This window comes from Pantherophis guttatus, chromosome 3, assembly GCF_059756535.1.
Source record: "Pantherophis guttatus breed Tessera chromosome 3, ASM5975653v1, whole genome shotgun sequence".
Lineage (NCBI taxonomy): Eukaryota > Metazoa > Chordata > Lepidosauria > Squamata > Colubridae > Pantherophis > Pantherophis guttatus.
This window is the reverse complement of record NC_142065.1, coordinates 94,001,326-94,021,697: the sequence shown is the minus strand read 5'-3', so window position 1 is coordinate 94,021,697 and position 20,372 is coordinate 94,001,326. Positions and strand designations below refer to the sequence as shown.

The following is a 20,372-nucleotide window of genomic DNA, read 5'->3' as shown; positions in this document are numbered from 1 at the left end:
TCATCTGTTATCTACTCTGATTAACAGATTATAGACATCTCTTTCTACTCTCCTATATAGGATTTTAGATTTGATGTGCTCCTCAAATTAAATTTCAGAGAGATAAGGCAGAGAGTTGCCTTTAATGAGATGGGCGGCATACAGGTTGGATTGATAAACAAACAAACCAATAAATCAATAAACCTGGATAATCTTATCCCTTTCCTTTCTGTTCCCACTCTGAATTTCAAGGCTACCAGTTATAGATCTTCCCTATTGTGAGGAACATAGGAATCTTAATCTATGGTAGACTGTCTTGAAAACCGTTCAATAAAAAAACCATTCAATAAAAACTATAGGTTGACTCCTCTTTTCTGTGACAGCCCCTCAAATATTGGGACACTGCTGTCACGTCACTCCTAATCCTCCTCTTCGTTAGATTAGACATGCCCAGTTCCTGCATCCATTCATTGTATGTTTTAGCCTCCTGTCCCCTAATCATTTTTGCTACTCTTCTCTACATCCTTTTTAGAGTCTCAACATCTTTTTTTTTTTATCAAAGTAACAAAACTGGATGCAGTATTCCAAATATGGTCTTACCAAAGCAGTATAAAGCAGTACTAACACTTCATGTGACCTTGATAATATTCCTCTGTGATAAAGCCTAGGACTTCATTGGCTTTTTTGGCAGCTGCAGCACATTGCTGACTCATATTTAAGTGGTTGTCCACTGCTGTTGAGCTACATGCCACCTATTCTATACCTATGCATTTGATTTTTCTTGTCTAACGGTAAAGACATAATCCCACCAGGATTATATTTCAGATTGAATCATTTTCAAAAGCACTAAAATATGGCTTTTTCATAGGCCCTATGAAAATCCTCTTTAAATAGGGATCAGACAGGAAAAATAAGATGCCTGTGAACCATACTGGCATAAACCAATTCAATATAACCTATACTTCCTAGCAGCAATTCCCATTGTTATCCCATTGAATCACACTTCTGAGCAATCATGTCAATAATAAATACTGATGTATTCCAAGACAAGCCTAAAATTCATTTCTGTAGGTTTATTAGCTTACCAAGACATGAAGGTACTTCCCACTGCCCATGAAGACACTTAGCTAGGTTGGTCCCAATAATGGAATATCGTTGTAGGCATCTGCATTCCACGGTGTCACCATGCCTGTATATGGATGACTTAACATTGACAAAATATCCATTTTTAATTGCTGAAGGTCGTCCACAAGTTTTTACTTCCTCTGTTGAAACCAGCAGAAAAGGTATTATTACATAAAGGTATTAATAATTTAGCTTCTTCTAACAATTTGCTGCTCTGTTTCATGTACCCAGTGTAACTCCATTATCAATCAATAAATAAATAAATAAAAATAAAACATTATGGACAGTTTTTATTTTTTTCAGTTTTGTTAGAGGCCTTTAATATCTCTGACAGAAAGTTCTGGTCAAATGAAGGAGGCAAATATATGTGAACATCCACATTCTACTGCTAACTCTCAATTTGTACTATATTACCATGACTTAAATATTTTTATTGCTAATTATTTAAATCATTTGCTGCAATTTTTTGTCATTTAATTTGCAACACTGAAGTCTCAAAATCTGAGGTGGTATTTTTAACATGAATTGGTGAACCAGCTAGCTACATTAAGCCCACATTCATTTTATTTCCAATACTTTGTCCCAAATTTTCCGAATATCATGCTACCTCTAGCAATGTCTGAGTTTACTATTTGTTCTGATGGAGCCATGGAAATGCTACAGAGAGAAGGACAGCTCTCAATTTCTACTTCCTGTTGGAAGGAACAAAGACTCAAGTATTAGAACTAAGCACAGGAATATATTCATGACTCATGAGATTATTAGACTAAATCAGAACACTTTAATTCCTCTATAATTTTGTTACTTAAACACTGGCAAGTAATCTCACCCTTTCCATTCTCTTCGAATAATGTATTGGAATCTGTTCTGAAGGAAGATTCCAGTTTGCACACCATGGAACACTCCCACCATCACTCCCCCTCCCAAATAAGTGCAAGAAACTTCCATGTTACATTTACAAGTCTGTCTGCTTATATTTCTTCTTGTGAAGACATCTTTCAAGCAGCTGCTGCTTACCTTTGCATGATGGTAAGGGTGCCCATTCACCATCCACACACTCTATGATTTTTGATCCATATAGTGCAAATGAGATCTCACACTGAACTTCCAATCGATCACCATGCTGAAATACTGCTTTAGGTTCACCAGTAACTATGCCATGTGAAATGATAGGTAATGCCGGACAAGGTTTAACATTTTCTTAAAAAAAGAGAATATCACTTTTATTTTGAGTGTTTATTCAAGTCCCACAGGGATATGCTTGAATTTTATTATTGTTATATCTATTGCAACTATTACAACAACCTCAGGACCAAAAGCAGTAGAAGAACAGTAGTAGACAATGTTTGTTAAAAATGTCAATATAGATCTGGTGTCCAAGAGTATATATTAGAAATAACTTTAAAAACATAACTAAGTAGATTTTTTGTGTCTACTATTGCTATCTGTTACTCATTTCCTCCCTTACCCTCAAAAAGGTGCAAAGACAGGTGAACAAAGACATATAAAGTTGTAGTAATAGCTAGAAACGCTTTTCAGCAAAGTCTACATGTGAGTTTTCAATAATTGTCGTCTTCAAAGCATGTGGAAAGTTAGAAGAGGATCAACTCTCCTGACTTGGTACTAACCAACAGGGGAAAAATGAATGAATAAAACATGGGAATGAACAATGTATTAGAAAGTTGAGGAAAGTTATATTTAGAACCAAGTGTTCCATTTTAAGAAAATTAATGCTGTACATGGTCAAACATTTATCTTAAATGCCTAGAAGGAATCCCAAGAGGGCCGGTTGGCTAAATATCAGAGCAAAGACAATTTTCTCTTTCAGATTAAATACTGAACAAAACTCAGAAGTAAGTAGCTTTTGTTGTTGAGTCATCCATGGCTGAAAGAAAAGGAACCTTTGATACGTTCAATCACAGTAACATTCTGGACTAGTTTAGGAACTTGGGAAGTGGGGCACTTATTGAGATGTTTCTTCTTATTCCAGGGCTTGTTCCAGTCAATGTAAGGTGGAACAGTGTAGTCTGAACCTCTTGCTTAGTTGGGTGACTAAAGCCTTAGCCCCATCCCTTTCTAAAGATCTTTATGAAGCTGTTGGGGGAGGTCATTCACCAATTTCTATGCAATATTATCCTATTTTAATTATACCTAGTTGTACATTTCTGTCCCTAGTTGTTCAAGTGAAACTGTCACAGTTTTGTCACAGTATTCAGATGGATGTGAGGGTCTGAATAGGGAAGAACAGATTTTAGATCCAGCCTAAACAAGATCAAGTGGCTATGGGTTATTTACCTTATCAGTCTTAGACCTGGAAAGATATCAACCTTGACTCTGAGTGGAATTGCACCTCTTTGCTTGGGTTCAGTTCATACTTCTTGCACACATGGCTCATGTTTGAAGTGGCAACTGTGGCTGGGGAGCTTTGCAAAGCTTCATCTTGCATACCAATTGTGCTTGATCCTGACCAGGGATGGTTTCTACTTACCTTTATTACCGATTCACAACAGGATCACACGTGTGTGCGCGCTGGCATCACTTGTGTGCATGCTTTGCTTATGTGCATGCGCAGAAGCTTTTGCACATGCGCATGATGACATCCGGGGCAGTGGGCGGGGCCTCCCACCGGTTTTACTACCAATTCTTGTGAATCGGTCTGAACCAGGGGCAACCCACCACTGATCCTGACTCAGACCAAGAAAGAGACATCATAGAAGGCTAGAATGCATTTTATTAATATTGCATATAGCTAACTTGCAGATTTGAATGTCTTTCCCCTCCTCCTTCTTTTATATGTTGTGTAAATTAAACTGGTTTTTGTACATCTGCCCCCTCATTTGGGCTTCTGCAATTTTTATTTCCTCGCTGACTTAGTAACAGCTCTTCTCTCTCTCTATCAAGGTCAACTTCTTTAGTTTTTATAGGGGTAATTCTCACAGTCATTAATGCCTTAGTAACCTTCTGATTGAATTATTGCAATGTGCTGTACATGGGACTATGAAAATTCTGGAAAATTCACTTGGTCCTGAATGCAATGATGTAGGTAATTATGTACGTCTCTCATTTTGCCCATATGACATATATACTCTGTGAGCTGTCATGGCTCCCAATAGGCTTCAAAGTGGAATTGAAAGTGCTAGTTACAATCTATAAAGCCCTACATGGGATAGGATTGGCTACTTGCAGGGCCAACTGCTCCCAAGTGTATATATTGATCTGATTTCCCTCAATGAATAATGTCATCTTATGGCACCCAGGTTGTGTGCTTTTCTGAGGGATGCACCAGCCTTTCTGAAACATTTTCCCCCAATGTAAAATTGATCCTCACCTTAAACACCTTTAGAAAAGCAGCTAAGATCTTTCCTTTCTGCCTTTTGGTCAGGAAAACCAGATTTCTCAAATGACGAGTTTCTTACCACCATTTTATTTTCATATAAGGTGTTAATGGAATGTTTTTATTATTTGTTGATCATTTTATCTCTTTTTGTATCCTTCTTGAGCAGGGGGTTATATTAGAAGACCTCCAAGTTCCCTTCCAACTCTGTTATTCTGTTACTTCTTTATATATTTTTCTTTATGATATTCTTAATATTTTTTCTTTTCTATATCTGTTTCTTTTTTCATTTTTCCCTGCACTTTCTATTTTCCTTTTTTAGTTTGTATTTTTACTGTCGTAATTGTAATCTTTTATAAAGTTCGATAAAAAATTGTATGTTATTTAATGATTACAATAAAGAAATGGACTTCAAATACAGCTGCTACTTGTCAATACAGGAGAATTGTCATTTCTTTCCTTTTGCAATATACATTTCTGATTTTGTGTAGCTGGTCAGTTTAATATTACAATAGATTTGTAATTCTGCTATCTGACTTCTTTTTGTGCTTGGTTATGTTAAAATTACATTCAAAAGTCCTATTAATTTTATTTATTTATTTATTTATTTATTTATTTATTTATTTATTTATTTATTTATTTATTTATTTATTTATTTATTTATTTATTTATTTATTTATTTATTTATTTATTTATTCAAACTTCTATACCGCCCTTCTCCTTCCGGACTCAGGGCGGTGAACAGCCAAGATAAAAAACATTTATACATAAAGTTAAAAATAGATTTAAAATAATTAAATAAATTTGGCCCGTAATTTAAGACTTATCAATTTAAAAATCCGTATCAAATTTTAAAACCAACCATAAAATCAGGACAGACCGGCTAACTGAAAAAAATAAGTTTTTAGGGCCCGACAAAAAGTCCGGAGGTTGGAGATCACTCGTATCTCTGGGGGTAGATTGTTCCAAAGGGTAGGTGCCACCACAGAGAAGGCTCTCCTCCTGGGGGTCGCCAGCTGACATTGTCTGGCCGACGGCACCCTGAGGAGGCCCTCTCTGTGGAAGCAAACTGGCCGGTGGGAGGCTATTGGTGGCAGAAGGCGGTCCCGTAAGTACCCTGGCCCTAAGCCATGGAGCGCTTTAAAGGTGATCACCAACACATTGAAGCGCACCCGGAAGTCCACCGGAAGCCAATGCAGCTCACGCAGGAGAGGAGCCACATGGGAGCGCCCCGTCGCTCCCATAATCCCCCGCGCGGCCGCATTCTGCACCAGTTGGAGCCTCCGGGTGTACCCCAAGGGGAGCCAATGAAGCCAATGAAGAAGAAATAACCCCATTGCCTCTAAAATATAAAAAAACCTGAAAAACAATTAATATTACTATTCATATAAGCATTTTGTTTTCACAATTTAAGAATACAGTTGTATATGTATAAATGAAGATGTGAGAGACCCATTTAATGCATCCTGCTAAGAGAAATCTGTTTACTGGCCACTGATTAGCTTTCCTCACACAATCTAAGAAACAGACCATATTTTTAGAAAAACCTATCCCCTAATTTCCCTCCTCCCACCTCAAATACAGTAATAATTCTTAAATTGCCCATTTTTACCTTTACATATTGGAGGCTGTGGAGACCATCCAAAGTGATAACATTGTGCAGATTCAGAGCCAACTCTTGTGAATTCTTCATTACATTTAAAATGTGCCACCATTTTATGCTGAAATATGTCCTCTCTTGGTTCAATTGTGCCACTTTCCAAAAATGGAATATTACATACTATGGCTATACAAATTTGAACAAAATAGAATAAAGTTATTTCAGAATGAAACTGCTTGCCAGAAAGTTTGAGACACTCATGCTTATATATAAAATAAACAATATTTTATATTCCTTAAGTGCAATATGAGTTCGACTATATATTCCTCAGAGTTTCCCAGTAGATTGTCATCCAGGAATCCCTTATGGCTTCTGATGGCACTATTCTACATGTCACCAGATGTGAGACCCTGTTCAGTAAATTGCACTCTAGTGATTAACTGGGATTGTTGCTGTAGTTCCTACTGTACAATAAACTCCCTACCTGAGCTCCTTCATTCCATTTCTAGGATGAAAGTGTGGTTCCCCAGACTTTAGAGGACTTCAATTTGCCTTCTCTGGGAGTGGGATCAGATGGCTCAGGAGTTCATGCCAATCTTGATGGTCATGGGCTTATCTCGGATCACCCAGAGCCCAACATGGGATAATTATCACACTCCAGATCTGGTTTCCTTTGGAGTAGTGGCTGTGTGATCTGGAATTGGGAGAGCTTCTAGTGTTTTAAATCACACCCTGATTACTATGGGATTCTCAAGTGCCTCTATGGGTCCATTAGATTGGTGTCTTAGATGATGGATACATAGGTTTCAGGAGAGCTGGGTGGTTATTCCTGCTCATCTGCTTTACGGTCCATCCAAAGACTTGGTCACTGGTTGGAATAAGAGGTGGGGGAGGAGGGCTAAGGCATTGTATCAGATAGCAACCATGCAATCTTTCCTCTCAAGAATCCTGCCATTTCTCATGGCTTATGAAAAAGCTGAGGGAGATGATCGGACAGAAGAGAGCCTTGATAATACAGTGGTCTACGCACCCTGTTATTAACACAGCTGCCTGCAATTTACTGCTGGTTCGAATTTCTCCAAGGCTCAAGGTTGACTCATCCTTTCTAAGGTAGGTGAAATGAGGACCCAGTTTGTGGGGGCAATAAGCTGACTTTGTATAAGTATACAAAAGTATGAAGGCTATTGCTTAACGCATTGTAAGCCGCCCTGAGTCTCCGGAGAAGGGTGGCATATAAATCATTAAAAAAAAAGAGAGAGAGAGAGAGAGAGAGAGATGTATAGAGTATTTCTGGCACTCAGCAAAGGACAAATGTGACCAAATATGGGTTAGAGCCTCTATTAAGGTTTATCGTGTGGCCGTAAGGATGATGAAGCTTCAATGCTTCTATACCCCTACTGCATGCACTAGGATAGTTGCTCCATGGCCCTGTCTAGGGTGACACAAGTCCTTTTGAATAAAGGGGAGTTTGAAAAATGTTTTGTAGGAGCATATGGAGAAATTTGCTCAGAATCTGTTAGAAAAAAAATGCTCAGATAAGTTCACAATTAGATGCCAGCCTTGTTGCAGGTCCAGAGTAGATGCCTGGGAAGAAGTCTCTTATTTGGAAGCAGTTTGAACTGTTGGACCTGACAAAGTGGATCGGGTACCTAGGAATGGGAGTTCAGCCATCTTCTCTATAGATACATGTCCCTTCTGTCTCATTAAAGAAGCCTGTATGAGACTTTAGCCACTGCTAAACATTGGACAATTTTAGTCCAGTATTTAACCTTGTTTTGGAAAGGTGGTTGAGAAAGTTGTTGTACAGAGCTTCAGATGACCTTGTGTTTGGGAAATAGAGCCAGCTGCTCTGCCCTTTGGGCTCCTTATAGAGTGGGGGACAGGGTAATGACATTCCAGAAGTGGGACCATTTCAAAACTGCCACAATTCAGCATTTTCCGCTTTAGCAGCACCTAATTATTATGATTATCAAGTCTTATGAAACTAACAATCTTGTGATTAATCTTTAAAAATATTTCTCAATCAATCAATTGGATTTGTACACATATACCCATCAAAATAACAGCGTTCTGTGCACCTTTGGCATTTAGTCATACCGGCCGCATGATCACAGAGACGTCTTTGGACAGCACTGGCTCTTTGGCTTTGAAACGGAGATGAGCACCGCCCCCTAGAGTTAGGAACGACTAGCACATATGTGCGAGGGGAACCTTTACCTTTACCTTTTTACCCATGAAAATAAATGTCAATGTCAAGTAGAATAGGTCAAATAAGGAATTCGAGATCCCCATTTTATCTAAACAATAAAAGCTGTTTTAACAATATTTCAATAGATATTAAACTTTGCATTATTCAATAAAAATGATATCTTGGACATTGGACCAAATTGCAAAAGAAATGGGTAAATTAACCTATTATCAGATATTAAATCAGACTATGTTTCAATCAAACATGTTTTGGCAATGCCTAAAATCGTTAAATTAGGCCATGTTATTGATGGTATCTTCCTTTTTAGGATTTTTCCTAGTGTTTCTTGTTTTGCATTGTGCTTGCCTAGTCACACAGTAAAACTGTCAATGCATAAGGTGATGAGGATTTTTATTTTTCAGTCAGCTTGTCTCACAGCCTGATGTTTATTGGTCCAAGGTTACCCAGCTGTTTTCTGAATTGAGGGGAAGACTTAAAACTGGATTTCCCTGCATTTAGTCCAGTACCATTACACCTTGCTGAATCTCCCAGGCATAAACTATGGATGGATGATTATAATGAGATATGGTTATTCATTTTAATATTTATATTATTTTATATTATTTATTTAACATCTGTGAATATATGATAAATAGATTATTATTGAGAAAGTTATAGCTAATATTTAGAAATTACTGGAAGAACAAATGGGAGAAAATTAAATAAACAATTTAATTATTCTCCTTTTTTAAGTTTCTATTTGAAAAGCCAATTTCTGAAAAATAATTTAGGATTACAATGCTTTTAAGTATATATAAATATAAATGCAACATTATGGAAATCATCAGGAAAATATTCTTGATGAACTATAATTTCCCAAAACTGGGTAATTAGACTGGTGTTTCATTAACTTACCCACACAGCTAGGAGTAGGTTCCCATCCTTTTTCAGTGCATGCTACGGTGTCATCGATGGTATTTTTAGTGATTTCAAAACCCTCTTTACATTCATAGTGAAGTTTGTCTCCAGGAAAGAAAACAGACTTAGTTGTGTTGAAAATAAAATCACCTTCAGGTGGCTTTAAGCATGTCTCTGTGGAATCAAAGAGTGAATATTATCAATGTCTCACTATTCTTTTCTCATGAGTCTAAGCTCAACAATTCTCACCAAGGAATGACCTCTTAGGTATAGGCACATGCACAAAGCAAATGATGAGTTGCTATAAATAAACTCTCACTGCTTCATGCTAGTGATTTTGGCAAACATAGTTAGTTGCTTTTTAACCAGGTTAGTGGGTCACATTAGACAATCTGGTCTTGCAGACTGCTTCACTGACCCTTTCATGATTCTAGCATCTGAACACATATACATAGTTATTCAGGATTGTGCTGTAGTTGTGGCTACCTACCCTGCAGACAAGTCGCTATGTGAGCACTTTGTGTCTTTCAACAGTTTTTGCTTTTGAATCTGAAGTAAATTTTGTGCTTATTATATGTTGTGTAGAGAACATGGCAGATGTTCAACAAGTTTTCTTGCCCTTTTGCAAGTTTAAGGATATTTAACTCTCTGTAAAGGGAAAATCCATAATATATGTTTTCTGTTTGCATCTATAGGATATTTGTGGCATAAGCTCTTGGGAGGACAGGAAATAAAATGCAAATTGTATGTTTACAATAAAAGCAGTGGTGGGATATAGCCAGTTCGCACCACTTTGGGAGAACCGATTGTTAACTTTCTGAGCAGTTTGGCAAACTGGTTGTTGGAAGAAATCATTAGGTCAGAGAACCGGTTGTTAAATTACATGAATCCCACCACTGAATAAAAGGGTACACAGATTTAGACTGCAAGTTATTTTTTCAAATCATGAACAAAAACAATAATTTTATACTATGAGCCTATAGTTAGACTTCTTGAAGAGATACATTTAGAGTTACAGGAGGGGGGAGCGGACCTGGCGGGTATTACGGAGACCTGGTTGGGGGAGGAGGGGGGTGCCTCTCGTTGAAATGTGCCTACCAGGTTTCCGTGCATTCCATCAGCCAAGGGCCCAGGGTAGGGGCGGGGGGGTGGCGGTTGTGATAAAGGAAGGTCTTGATCCGAGGGAGGCCACTGTTCCTCAGATAGCCGGCTGTGAATCCCTCCTTGTGAAGTGGGGTCGTGGGGTGCAGATGGGCCTGCTGGTTGCGTACCTGGCTCCCTGCTGCATGGCGGCGGCCCTGCCCGAATTGCTCAACGTAATAGCCGGGGTGGTGGTTGATACTCCCAGGCTTATGGTCATGGGGGATTTCAACCTGCCATCCATCGGTGAAACGTCAGAAGCGGATCAGGAGTTCATGGCTTCCATGGCAGCCATGGACCTAACCCAGTTAGTGCATGGCCCAACTCACATGGGGGGACACACTCTGGACTTGATTTTTGTTTCTGGTCAGTGGCTAAATGGTCTGGACATAGGGGATGTAGTCATTGAGTCCTTGTCATGGTCGGATCATTCTCTCCTTTGAAAGGACCTTCAAACCGCTACACCCTGCTGCAGGGAGGCGGAACCGATTAGGTGGTTCCACCCCAGGCGCCTGATGGACCCAGATAGGTTCCGGATGGAGCTTGGGCCACTCCCTGAGACTCTGGCTCACGACTCGACTGAAGACCTGGTGGCCGCCTGGGATAGGGCGGCCGCTGGGGCTTTGGATTGCATTGTGCCTTTGCAGCCTCTGACCCGGCGCCGATCCCATTTAGCTCTCTGGTTCTCCAAGGAGCTGAGGGAGATGAAGCACCGAAAAAGATGCCTGGAGAGCGGTTGGAGGACCATCCTTTCTGAATCCGACTGAACACTGGTGAGGTCTCATATTAAGATCTACCTAGTGGCTATAAGAGCGGCAAAATCTAATTATTTTTCCGCTCTTATCACGTTGGCAGATAATCGCCCGGCTGCCCTGTTTAAGGTGACCCACTCCCTGCTTCATCTGGGAGCATGGGAAGACCCCTTGCAGGGTAGGGCTGAGGATTTTGTGCAATATCTGCACAACAAAATCGCTCAGATTCAGGAGGGCTTGGACTCTGGGTAAGTGCAGGCGGAGTGATGGAGGGGGGTCTTGAGAATGTTATCTGGGAGGAGTTTGACCTGGTGACTCCCGAGGACATGGACAGGATTCTGGATAGGCTTAGCACGGCCACGTGTTTATTGGACCCGTGTCCCTCCTGGTTCGTACTGGCCTCCCGGGAGGTTACATGAAGCTGGCTCCAGGGGATTGTTAACGCTTCTTTGAGTGAGGGTTTCTTCCCCTCTGCCTTGAAAGAGGCGGTGGTGAGGCCCCTCCTCAAGAAGCCTTTCCTAGACCCAGCTGTTTTAGCTAATTATCGTCCAGTCTCCAACCTTCACTTTGTGGCGAAGATTGTTGAGAGTGTGGTGGCGTGACAGTTCTCCCAGCACCTGGATGAAGCTGTCTATCTAGATCCATTCCAGTCAGGCTTCAGGCCTGGGTACAGCACGGAAACGGCATTGGTCGCTTTGGTTGATGATCTCTGGAGGGCTTGGGACGGAGGTTGCTCCTCTGTCCTGGTCCTATTAGATCTCTCAGCGGCTTTTGATACCATCGACCATGGTATCATGCTGTGCCAGTTGGAGGGGTTGGGGGTGGGGGGCACCGTGTTGCGGTGGTTCTCCTCCTTTCCCTCCAACCGGCCGCAGTTTGTGTTGGCAGGGGGGCAGAGGTCGACCTCAAGGCGCCTTGTTTGTGGGGTGCTGCAAGGGTCGGTCCTCTCGCCCCTTCTGTTCAACATTTATGTGAAGCCGCTGAGCGAGATCATCTGTGGTTTTGGGGTGAGGTTCCATCAGTATGCTGACGACACTCAGCTGTACATCTCCACCCCAGACCACCCCAATGATGCCCTTAACATGATGTCCCTGTGCCTGGAGGCCGTGCGGATCTGGATGGGGAGGAACATGCTCAGACTCAACCCCTCCAAGACCGAGTGGCTGTGGCTCCCGGCATCCCGATATAGTCACCTGATGCCATCACTGACTATTGGGGGTGAGTCTTTGGCCCCCACAGAGAGGGTCCACAACTTGGGTGTCCTCCTGGATGCACAGCTGTCCTTGGAAGAACATCTGATGGCTGTGGCCAGGGGGGCCTTTTATCAGGGTCGCCTGATACATAAGCTATATGTATTCCATATTTTAGTGGCCTGATCTGAGTCTGTATTGGAATTCCTACATGTGCATCATGGGCCGAAGATTCTCACTTGTGTTTTGAATGTCCTGTATTCTGGTCCAAATCTTTTGGAGTTTAATGGGTGACAATATCAGATTAGCAACTAAATGTCTTAGATTAACAAAGTTTTGTCCACTTGCCACAATTCAACCTTTAGACACAATACAACTTAACTGACAACAATTAGAGGATAGTCATATTTTAAGACTTCTGTAGCATTATACAATTGTGAAAGCACTAATTCTTTTTATGCAAATATTATCATTCACACACACACACACACACACACACACACACTCACACACATTAAGTTTTTAAAATGTGTTAGATGCAGTGAATTGTTTTAGTTGCAAAATATATATTAAAAGGTATTATCATGCAATTTTGATGTTTACTACCCTTTTCTTTAGTTTACTGTTCCTTAATAATTGCCATTTACCTATTCATTTATTTTTATATTTGTATACTGCCCAATACAATTGATACTGGGCCTCAGATCTTCATTGGAGACAAACTTAAATCCCCTTTACACATCAAAACACATCACACCCTCTTTAAAAATAATAAATATAATGAAAACAATTTTTAATTGGAAACAAACATCAACTGAAATATTTTTCTTCTAATCAAAAGGTAGCTTTTTATTGCAAATATTCAATAGATCTAAGTAGTAGAGGGCATTAAGTTTAATAAATAAATGATAGGCACAACTATGTGCATATACATAAACACCTATACATATCTTTACCCCAGTCAGAGCACAATTCCCTGTGGAAATATGAATCTTATATGAACACACACACACTCACACACACAGCATGATAAGCAATTTCAGGTCAGGCAATTTTAGCAGAGTTTCCTAAAGCTTACCTGGCCGGATACATCTTGGAGCAGGTGACCATCCCTTTTTTGTGCAAGTTATTGATGATTGCTGGTTTGCAGGAGAATATCCCATATCACAAACAAATGTAACGTTGTTACCTTCTATGTATGTGTTCCAGTAGTTAAAAATGATGTGACCATGATAAAAACGTGGAGTAGGATCACACATTTCTAAAAGCAAAAGAGAGCAAATTGGTTTCATCATTTATGGTTCTTGGAAGGCTATTCATGCTATGCATGGTATCTAATTCACAGACAAGATGTGAAGAGAGGAGGAAGCTGATGAGGAAGATCCCTATTTTGCTATTTATATTTTATAAAAAACTCAGCTTTTGCCTCTCTCATTTAAGGTTTTAGTACACAAACTGTAGGCTCCAAAACAAATTTTAGGGTCCCTTGAGATGAGACAGCAGTGGAAGCATCACCCTAGCAGGCAGAAGAACCAAACAGGCTGAAATCTCTATAGCAGTGGTGGCGAAGCTTTTACTCATCGAGTGCTGAACAGGTAAGTGCTTTGCACGCTTTGTGCGCTTTGCGCATGTGCGTGCTATCCACCCTAATGTGTGGCTCCTCTGTGTGCTGCGCATGCAACCGGACAGCACGCCCCCATGCACTGTGCATGCAACTACACCATCTGCACATATGCACAGGTTTTGCGCGGTTCCCCCATGCACTGTGTGCGCAATCACACCATCTGTGCATGTGTGTGTGCACATGCACACACTGCACACAAGTACTCACACTTGTGCAAACACACACACATGCGCAGGAAGTTCCGAAAATGAGGTGGGTCCCCTGAATTGCACGCATGTGCACCGAAGGCCCGGACACTAGATGGGGGGCACACACATGCGCAGCTGCAGGTGAGTTGGGTGACAGCTCGCATGCCCGTAAAGATGGCTCTGTGTGTCACCTCGGACTCACATGCCATAGGCTCGCCATCACAGCTCTATAGGATGCTACTTCTTCCAAGTTAAAGAAAGGTCAGGACAGCATCTGATCTGTTTTGTTTGTACTTGGCAATATCTACTGCAAAGAGGAAGAATTACTTACTGAAACACTTTGGTTCTGGGTCATAGCGGGAACTGATGCACTTTGCTGTTTGCCATGTTTGCTTGTTTTTAGGCAGATAACCACCATAACAATAAAACTGAATTGATTGTCCCTCCCATATTGGAAATGGTTTATACCATTCAAAATGATCAGCCATTCTTCCATTTTCGATACGGATATAGTCACAGCCCTTTCCTGAAGAAAAGGGATAGAAAAAAAAGTAAGGCACCCCCATAATTCAGAATATTCTATCAATTCATTTGCTTTGCTTTAATTTGTATTGGCATCAGAGACGAACTTCTTATTAAATGTTGTTGCAATACCAGAATCTGATCTGGATTTCTGCCCTGCATCTAAGAAAGAACAGAGAATGACAGTGACCGAAGGGGAAATCAAAGGCCCTTATTTCTTCTGCTTACAATCTGTGAGGACTGTAGGGAGAATGAAATGATGTTGATTTGACATCTTCAATCTTACACTGTAAAATGGGACTGAACTTCTTTCTATCTTCTTTTTATCACTGCACAGTGACTTATTCAACTATTATGATTCTTGCTGTTATTGTGATTATTATATTTTCATCCTGCCTTTTCATAAATGAGTCAAGGCAGCAAACATAGTTATACTTCTAGCTTCTATTTTCTCTATCACCTATGAGGTGAATTGGGCTGAGAGAGTGACTGGCACCGTATTACCCAGTGGCTTTCATACAAGGTAGGACTACAACTCACAGTCTCCTGGTTTCAAGATTGGCACCTTCACAATTATAACAAACTGGCTCTAGAGTATATATTTAATGAAAAGCTAAGTGAGAAGTAAGAAAGAAGTACATTTTTAACCTTCCTGGAGACACAGGTAAAGTAACAGTTCTTTCCTTGTGGGAGATCCGCAATACTTCCAAAAGAGCCTTGTCACAATGTGCAGGATTTTCTGTGCTTTCCTGCATGAATGGCTTCTCCTCAGTAATCCTGGGCCTAGCATCACTAAGATTTCTAAAATTATCTCTCATGATTAGCTGTTTTCTTATGTTCTCCTGCACTCTAGTTTAAAAGTGTACCTCTTTGTTTTTTAAATATTTTGTTGCTGCTAACTAGTGATTAGTAGTGGTGAATAATTACAGTAGAATGGTATATAGGCAGCAAATCCCTTCCTAGGAGCTCAGCTGATGCATACAGGTATTGCTTTTGATGAAACTTGCACAAGTGTGGTTTTCATATTCCAGAGGGATTAGGTTCATTCATACAGCAACCTTTTAACTGGTCTGCTGAATCCCACGATACTAAATAATCAAGAGTTCTGATATATTCTGATACATCAAGATATATTCTGGAATTCACTATCTGACTCCGTGGTTTCATCCCTAAACCCCCATAACTTTAACCTTAGACTGTCTACTGTTGACCTCACCCCATTCCTAAGAGATCTGTAAGGGGCATGCATAAGCGCACCAATGTGCCTACTGTCCCTGTCCTACTGTCCCCATTTATTCGTATCCATTTCCTGTATTCATAATGATGTTTATATTTATATCTGTTATCTTATACATGCTTGACAAATAAAATAAATAAATAAAAATAAATATTCATCACCAAGGAACTTTTAACAAGGTTTGCATCAATAACAAGCTGAGGACTAATTTATATTGCTTTGGTCCTAAAAGAAAATGCTTTCCTCAGCTAATATTTTACGAAATGACTCTTTACAGTTAAAAAAAAAACACCAAAAACTTTGACATCAAGAAAATTTGTGCAACTTTTTCCCTAAGCCTTTACTCCTTTCTTCTCTTTCCAGTTCTAAGCTTAAGATCCTGAAACATGTGCCCTTCAGGTACAAGGATATCATTAGATGGGGGGTGGGGGGAGTTTTTCGACTGGAAGCATCGCGGCGAGACAGTCTGGGAATTTGTGGGCTCTGATGAGCTCCGCAAAAACTGGACTGACGAACTGCTGCCAAGGGGTCTTTGGACTGGAACCATCCTGTAGGGACGGGGGTGAAGGAGAGGCACCTCGGAAGACCAAGAGGAACAGGCAAATTCCTTGATGGTCAGAGCTAGCTCTCTATGACTTGGCGGCAGGGGTGGCAGCCATTGCGGCTGTCACGAAGCTGGGGCAACCGGACTAAGCATGGAGCAGGAGTGGTGAATTGGACAGAGTTTTTGGAGCTGGTTGAGTGTTAGCCAATTCATAAAAAGGGGAAAAAAATTAAAACCTGAAGACCCCTAGTGAGAAAACGGCGGCTAATAAGCATGGGGAGAAGAAAAGAGGACATTGGAGCATATTTTTAAAGAGACAAAAAAAGAACCCAAATAGAAAATTGATCTTTGAACAAAACGATTTGGAAATAACGTGGAAAATCTTTAAAATGTAAGAAATTACCTCAAGATTGATTAAAGGATCCAAAAGGAATAATTAGATCCTTTTTCTCTCCTCTTTCTTGTGAACTTCAAGTAAAATAAAAAGAGAATAGATAATAAGCCTTGTAACAGAAGTGCTGTATAAACAAAAGTAAACAGGGAAAAAGAAATGAAAAGAGCTGTTTAAATTTGGACTGAACTACAAAATGGACTTGGTATTCTTAAAGCCAAAAAAGAAAAAGAGAAACTAGTTAAGATCGCTAACATACTGAAACAAAATGGATACTTGTTAGATAACCAGAAATTGTGGATTGCAGAGAGACACCATCAGGAGCAAAAAGGAACATTGTAACTTGGTCTGTGTTTTGGAAAATTGTGAACTTTACAGATAACAGCTGTGAGAACTTTTGGGAAGGAACCCTTTGTTTGCAAGCGGCTTGACTTTGAGTGGGGGGGGGAAGGAATACTACTGAACTTTTAAAATTGGAACAATATCAACTTTAAAAGAATAAAACGGTACAGGAAATTAGAGAAATGATTAAAGCGATGTACTTGTCATGGAAAATGGAAATAAGAGGAGAGGGGCAGGGCTGATGCGACGAGACAATGGTAGGTTTCTACACTCCGAGACCACCGCCGATATCTCCATCTCTGGATGGTCCAAATTGCACCTCACTGTCCCGTAGAGACAGTGATAGAGGAGGGCACATCCTGCTGATCCCAGGGACACCGCAAAGTCCTGGTTTGATCCAGGAGAAGCCCCTTTTTCTGGTTCTGAAGAGGAAGCCATCAAGCTGCTGAAGTCGGAATAGCTCCAAACGGAAAAGGATGAGTGAAAGTGTTATGATCTGGTGAGAGGTTGTTTTTTTTTAAACCTAGACTTTAAGAACACCCTGAAGTGCAAATATGATTAGAAATTGAAGATAAGAGACATTTAGCGGCAGAATTGAGCCTGAACTTAAATTAATTTTCCAAAACTGTGAACTATTTTTATTTGTGGATGCTTGTGGAGAGTTTTATTTTTAACTTTGACTGGACTGGTTTGAAATAAGATTCCCTCTTTTATTCATTTAAATATTAAATTTTTGGTGCCTATTGAGCCTATAAGATTTTGGACTAGTTTTGTTATCTACTCTTTTGATTAATTTGGTTAACTTTCACATTTTAAATCATTTTTTTTCTCTTTTATATTGGCTTTACTGCAAAAAGGGAGAGTGGAAGAAGTAAGAAACATTGCCATCTAGTGGATTGAAACATTGTATTTCTTTTTGTTTTTTCTTCTTACTGATAAGAGAGAGTAGCAACTGTATTATTTTTTCAAGGTCACTAAGCCTGTTTATAGACAAAATATAGAAGAGCATTAAAGAGCGTTTGCAGGATTGTTTATACAGATGCTCTTTGGAGAAAATATTGTTGGCAGGCGGCTAAAATTTGAAAGAAGAATTGAATGAGTTATATGAAAGAGCCTTTAAATGCTATACAGTTGTGGACTCTTAAATTAAATTTGAAATTATAAATCTGATAGAAAGTTTTCTTTTTATTATTCCACTTCTTCACTCTCTGATTATTTTTAATAGATCAGGTCTGTGATTGTAGACTTTTAGTACTTTTAAGTTTTTGAAATAGTACTTTTTTTCTTTTTCACTTTTCTTTACAATATATTATTGTTCAATTGGATTAAGGCACACAAGAGCCTGAAGATTTTTTTTCCTTCTTCTTTTTCCCCCCTATTGACTGGAGATTGCTATTTAATTTTGTTTTTGTTTTTTTTAACCTTATTACTCGATTGGATTAGGGCACACAAGAGCCTAAAAATTGATTTTTTTCTTGGTTTTTTTTTCTTTTTCTTCTTGCCTTCTTTCTTTTCTTTTTCTTTTTCTTTCTTTTTTGCCTATGGTTATTTGGGATAATACTTGCTATCCATAAAAATGGATTAGGGTTGAGAAGAACCTGAAGATTTTTTTTATTTTACTGCTTTGGTTTGGATTACCTATGGAAATGAGTAAAAAAGCAGCAGTTGTTAGCTCTGCTGGATCAACCCACTCTTCATCACCAGCGGGAGGACAACAATCAATACAGGCAATGTTGCAGCAGGAAAGAGAGAAGGAACGTGAAAAAGACAAGGATACTACAATGCAGATGATTCTACAAGGAATACAAGATATAAAACTAAAAGTAGAGAAAATTGAACAAAGAACAGGGGAAACAGATGGAAAAGTAGAGATATACAACAGATGATGAAGAAATATGAGGACAGACTTGGAAAAATTGAAAAAAAGGAGGAACAAAGAGATAAAAAAATTAGAGATATGGATAGCAGATTAGAAGAGGTTGAACGTGATAAGAGTGGATTAGGTTGGGACATGGATAAATCAGAATTTTACTTAAGATTTCAAAATGTAGAAGAAGAAAAAGGAGAAAATTTAATGGAAAAAATGACCGAAATCGTGTCAAAAGTGTTAGAAATTACTAAAGAAAAAATGTTTGATGGCATTGATGAGACATATCGAGTATATACTAGATATGCAATGAGTAATAAATTACCAAGAGAAGTCCTTATAAGATTTACCAAGAAATCAATTAGAACACAAATATTGCAGATTACAAAAGAAAAAACACTGCAGTACAAGGGCAGGGAAATTGTGGTTCTGAAGCAAATACCGAGAAAACTGAGAGAGATGAGAAGAGAATATCAATTTTTAACAAAAATACTGCTCCAGAAAGGTGTGAATTACAGATGACTGACACCAGAAGGTTTGGTGTTTACATGGCAATTGCAAAGATTCAAAATAGATTCAATTGATAAAGCTAAAGCATTTTATGCAGAATACTTAAAAGAAAAGGATGCTGAACCTAGAAGGGAAGAGCCACTGCAAGAGGAGGACCTAGTGATGATTGAAAAGGTGGAGGGTACACTAGAAGGTGCAGTAGGAGGTACTGTAGAATATAAAGAACAATGTGAACTGAGATCCACTAGAGCAGCAAAGCCCTTATATAAAGTATAAGTATGGAAGAGGAAAAATTGATTACAATGAATATAAATGGATTCAATATAGGAACAAAAAGAAGAAAAGTATTTCATAAATTGGAGAAATTAATATTGGACATAATTTGTTTACAAGAAGTGCATATTAAAAAGCAACAGGAACAACTTTTGGTACAGCCTAAATTAGGGAAATTATTTGCCTCATTGCCATAGTGTACGAAAAGAGGACTGGTTTTGTATATTAAAGATATAATACCAACGGAAAAAATTTATACAGATGAAGAAGGAAGAATTTTGATGGTGGAAATAATAGATAACAACAGGAAATACTGTTAATAGTGATATATGCTCCAAGCGACAATCAAGATGATTTTTACAGAAAATTACATATGAAATTAATTGAACTGGACTATGATAACATCTGCATAATGGGAGACTTTAATGGAATAGTGGATGGGAAAATGGACTATAATACACAAAAGATAACAAAACAAAGTAGGAGAATTCTACCGAAATCTTTTTTCAAGATGATAGAGGAAATAAATTTAAAAGATGTATGGAGAGAAAGAAATGCTAAAAATAGACAATATACATTTTATTCTAATAGACACCTATCATGGTCTAGAATAGAGATGATAGGGATGACAATGGAATTGACCTCGAA

General features: G+C 39.1%; 1 protein-coding gene across 1 annotated transcript in view; it reads right to left on the bottom strand.

Annotated features, from left to right (window-relative positions):
- LOC148114678 (complement factor H-like) overlaps positions 1–20,372 on the bottom strand; it is a 156,782-nt gene that overhangs the window by 26,451 nt on the left and 109,959 nt on the right. The window contains exons 12-15 of the mRNA XM_087890060.1: positions 9,142–9,318; positions 6,051–6,224; positions 2,122–2,304; positions 1,065–1,244 (exon numbers count right to left, since the gene is read on the bottom strand). Of these exons, the coding sequence (XP_087746186.1) occupies positions 1,065–1,244; positions 2,122–2,304; positions 6,051–6,224; positions 9,142–9,318 (714 nt within the window). The remainder of the gene's footprint in view (positions 1–1,064; positions 1,245–2,121; positions 2,305–6,050; positions 6,225–9,141; positions 9,319–20,372) is intronic.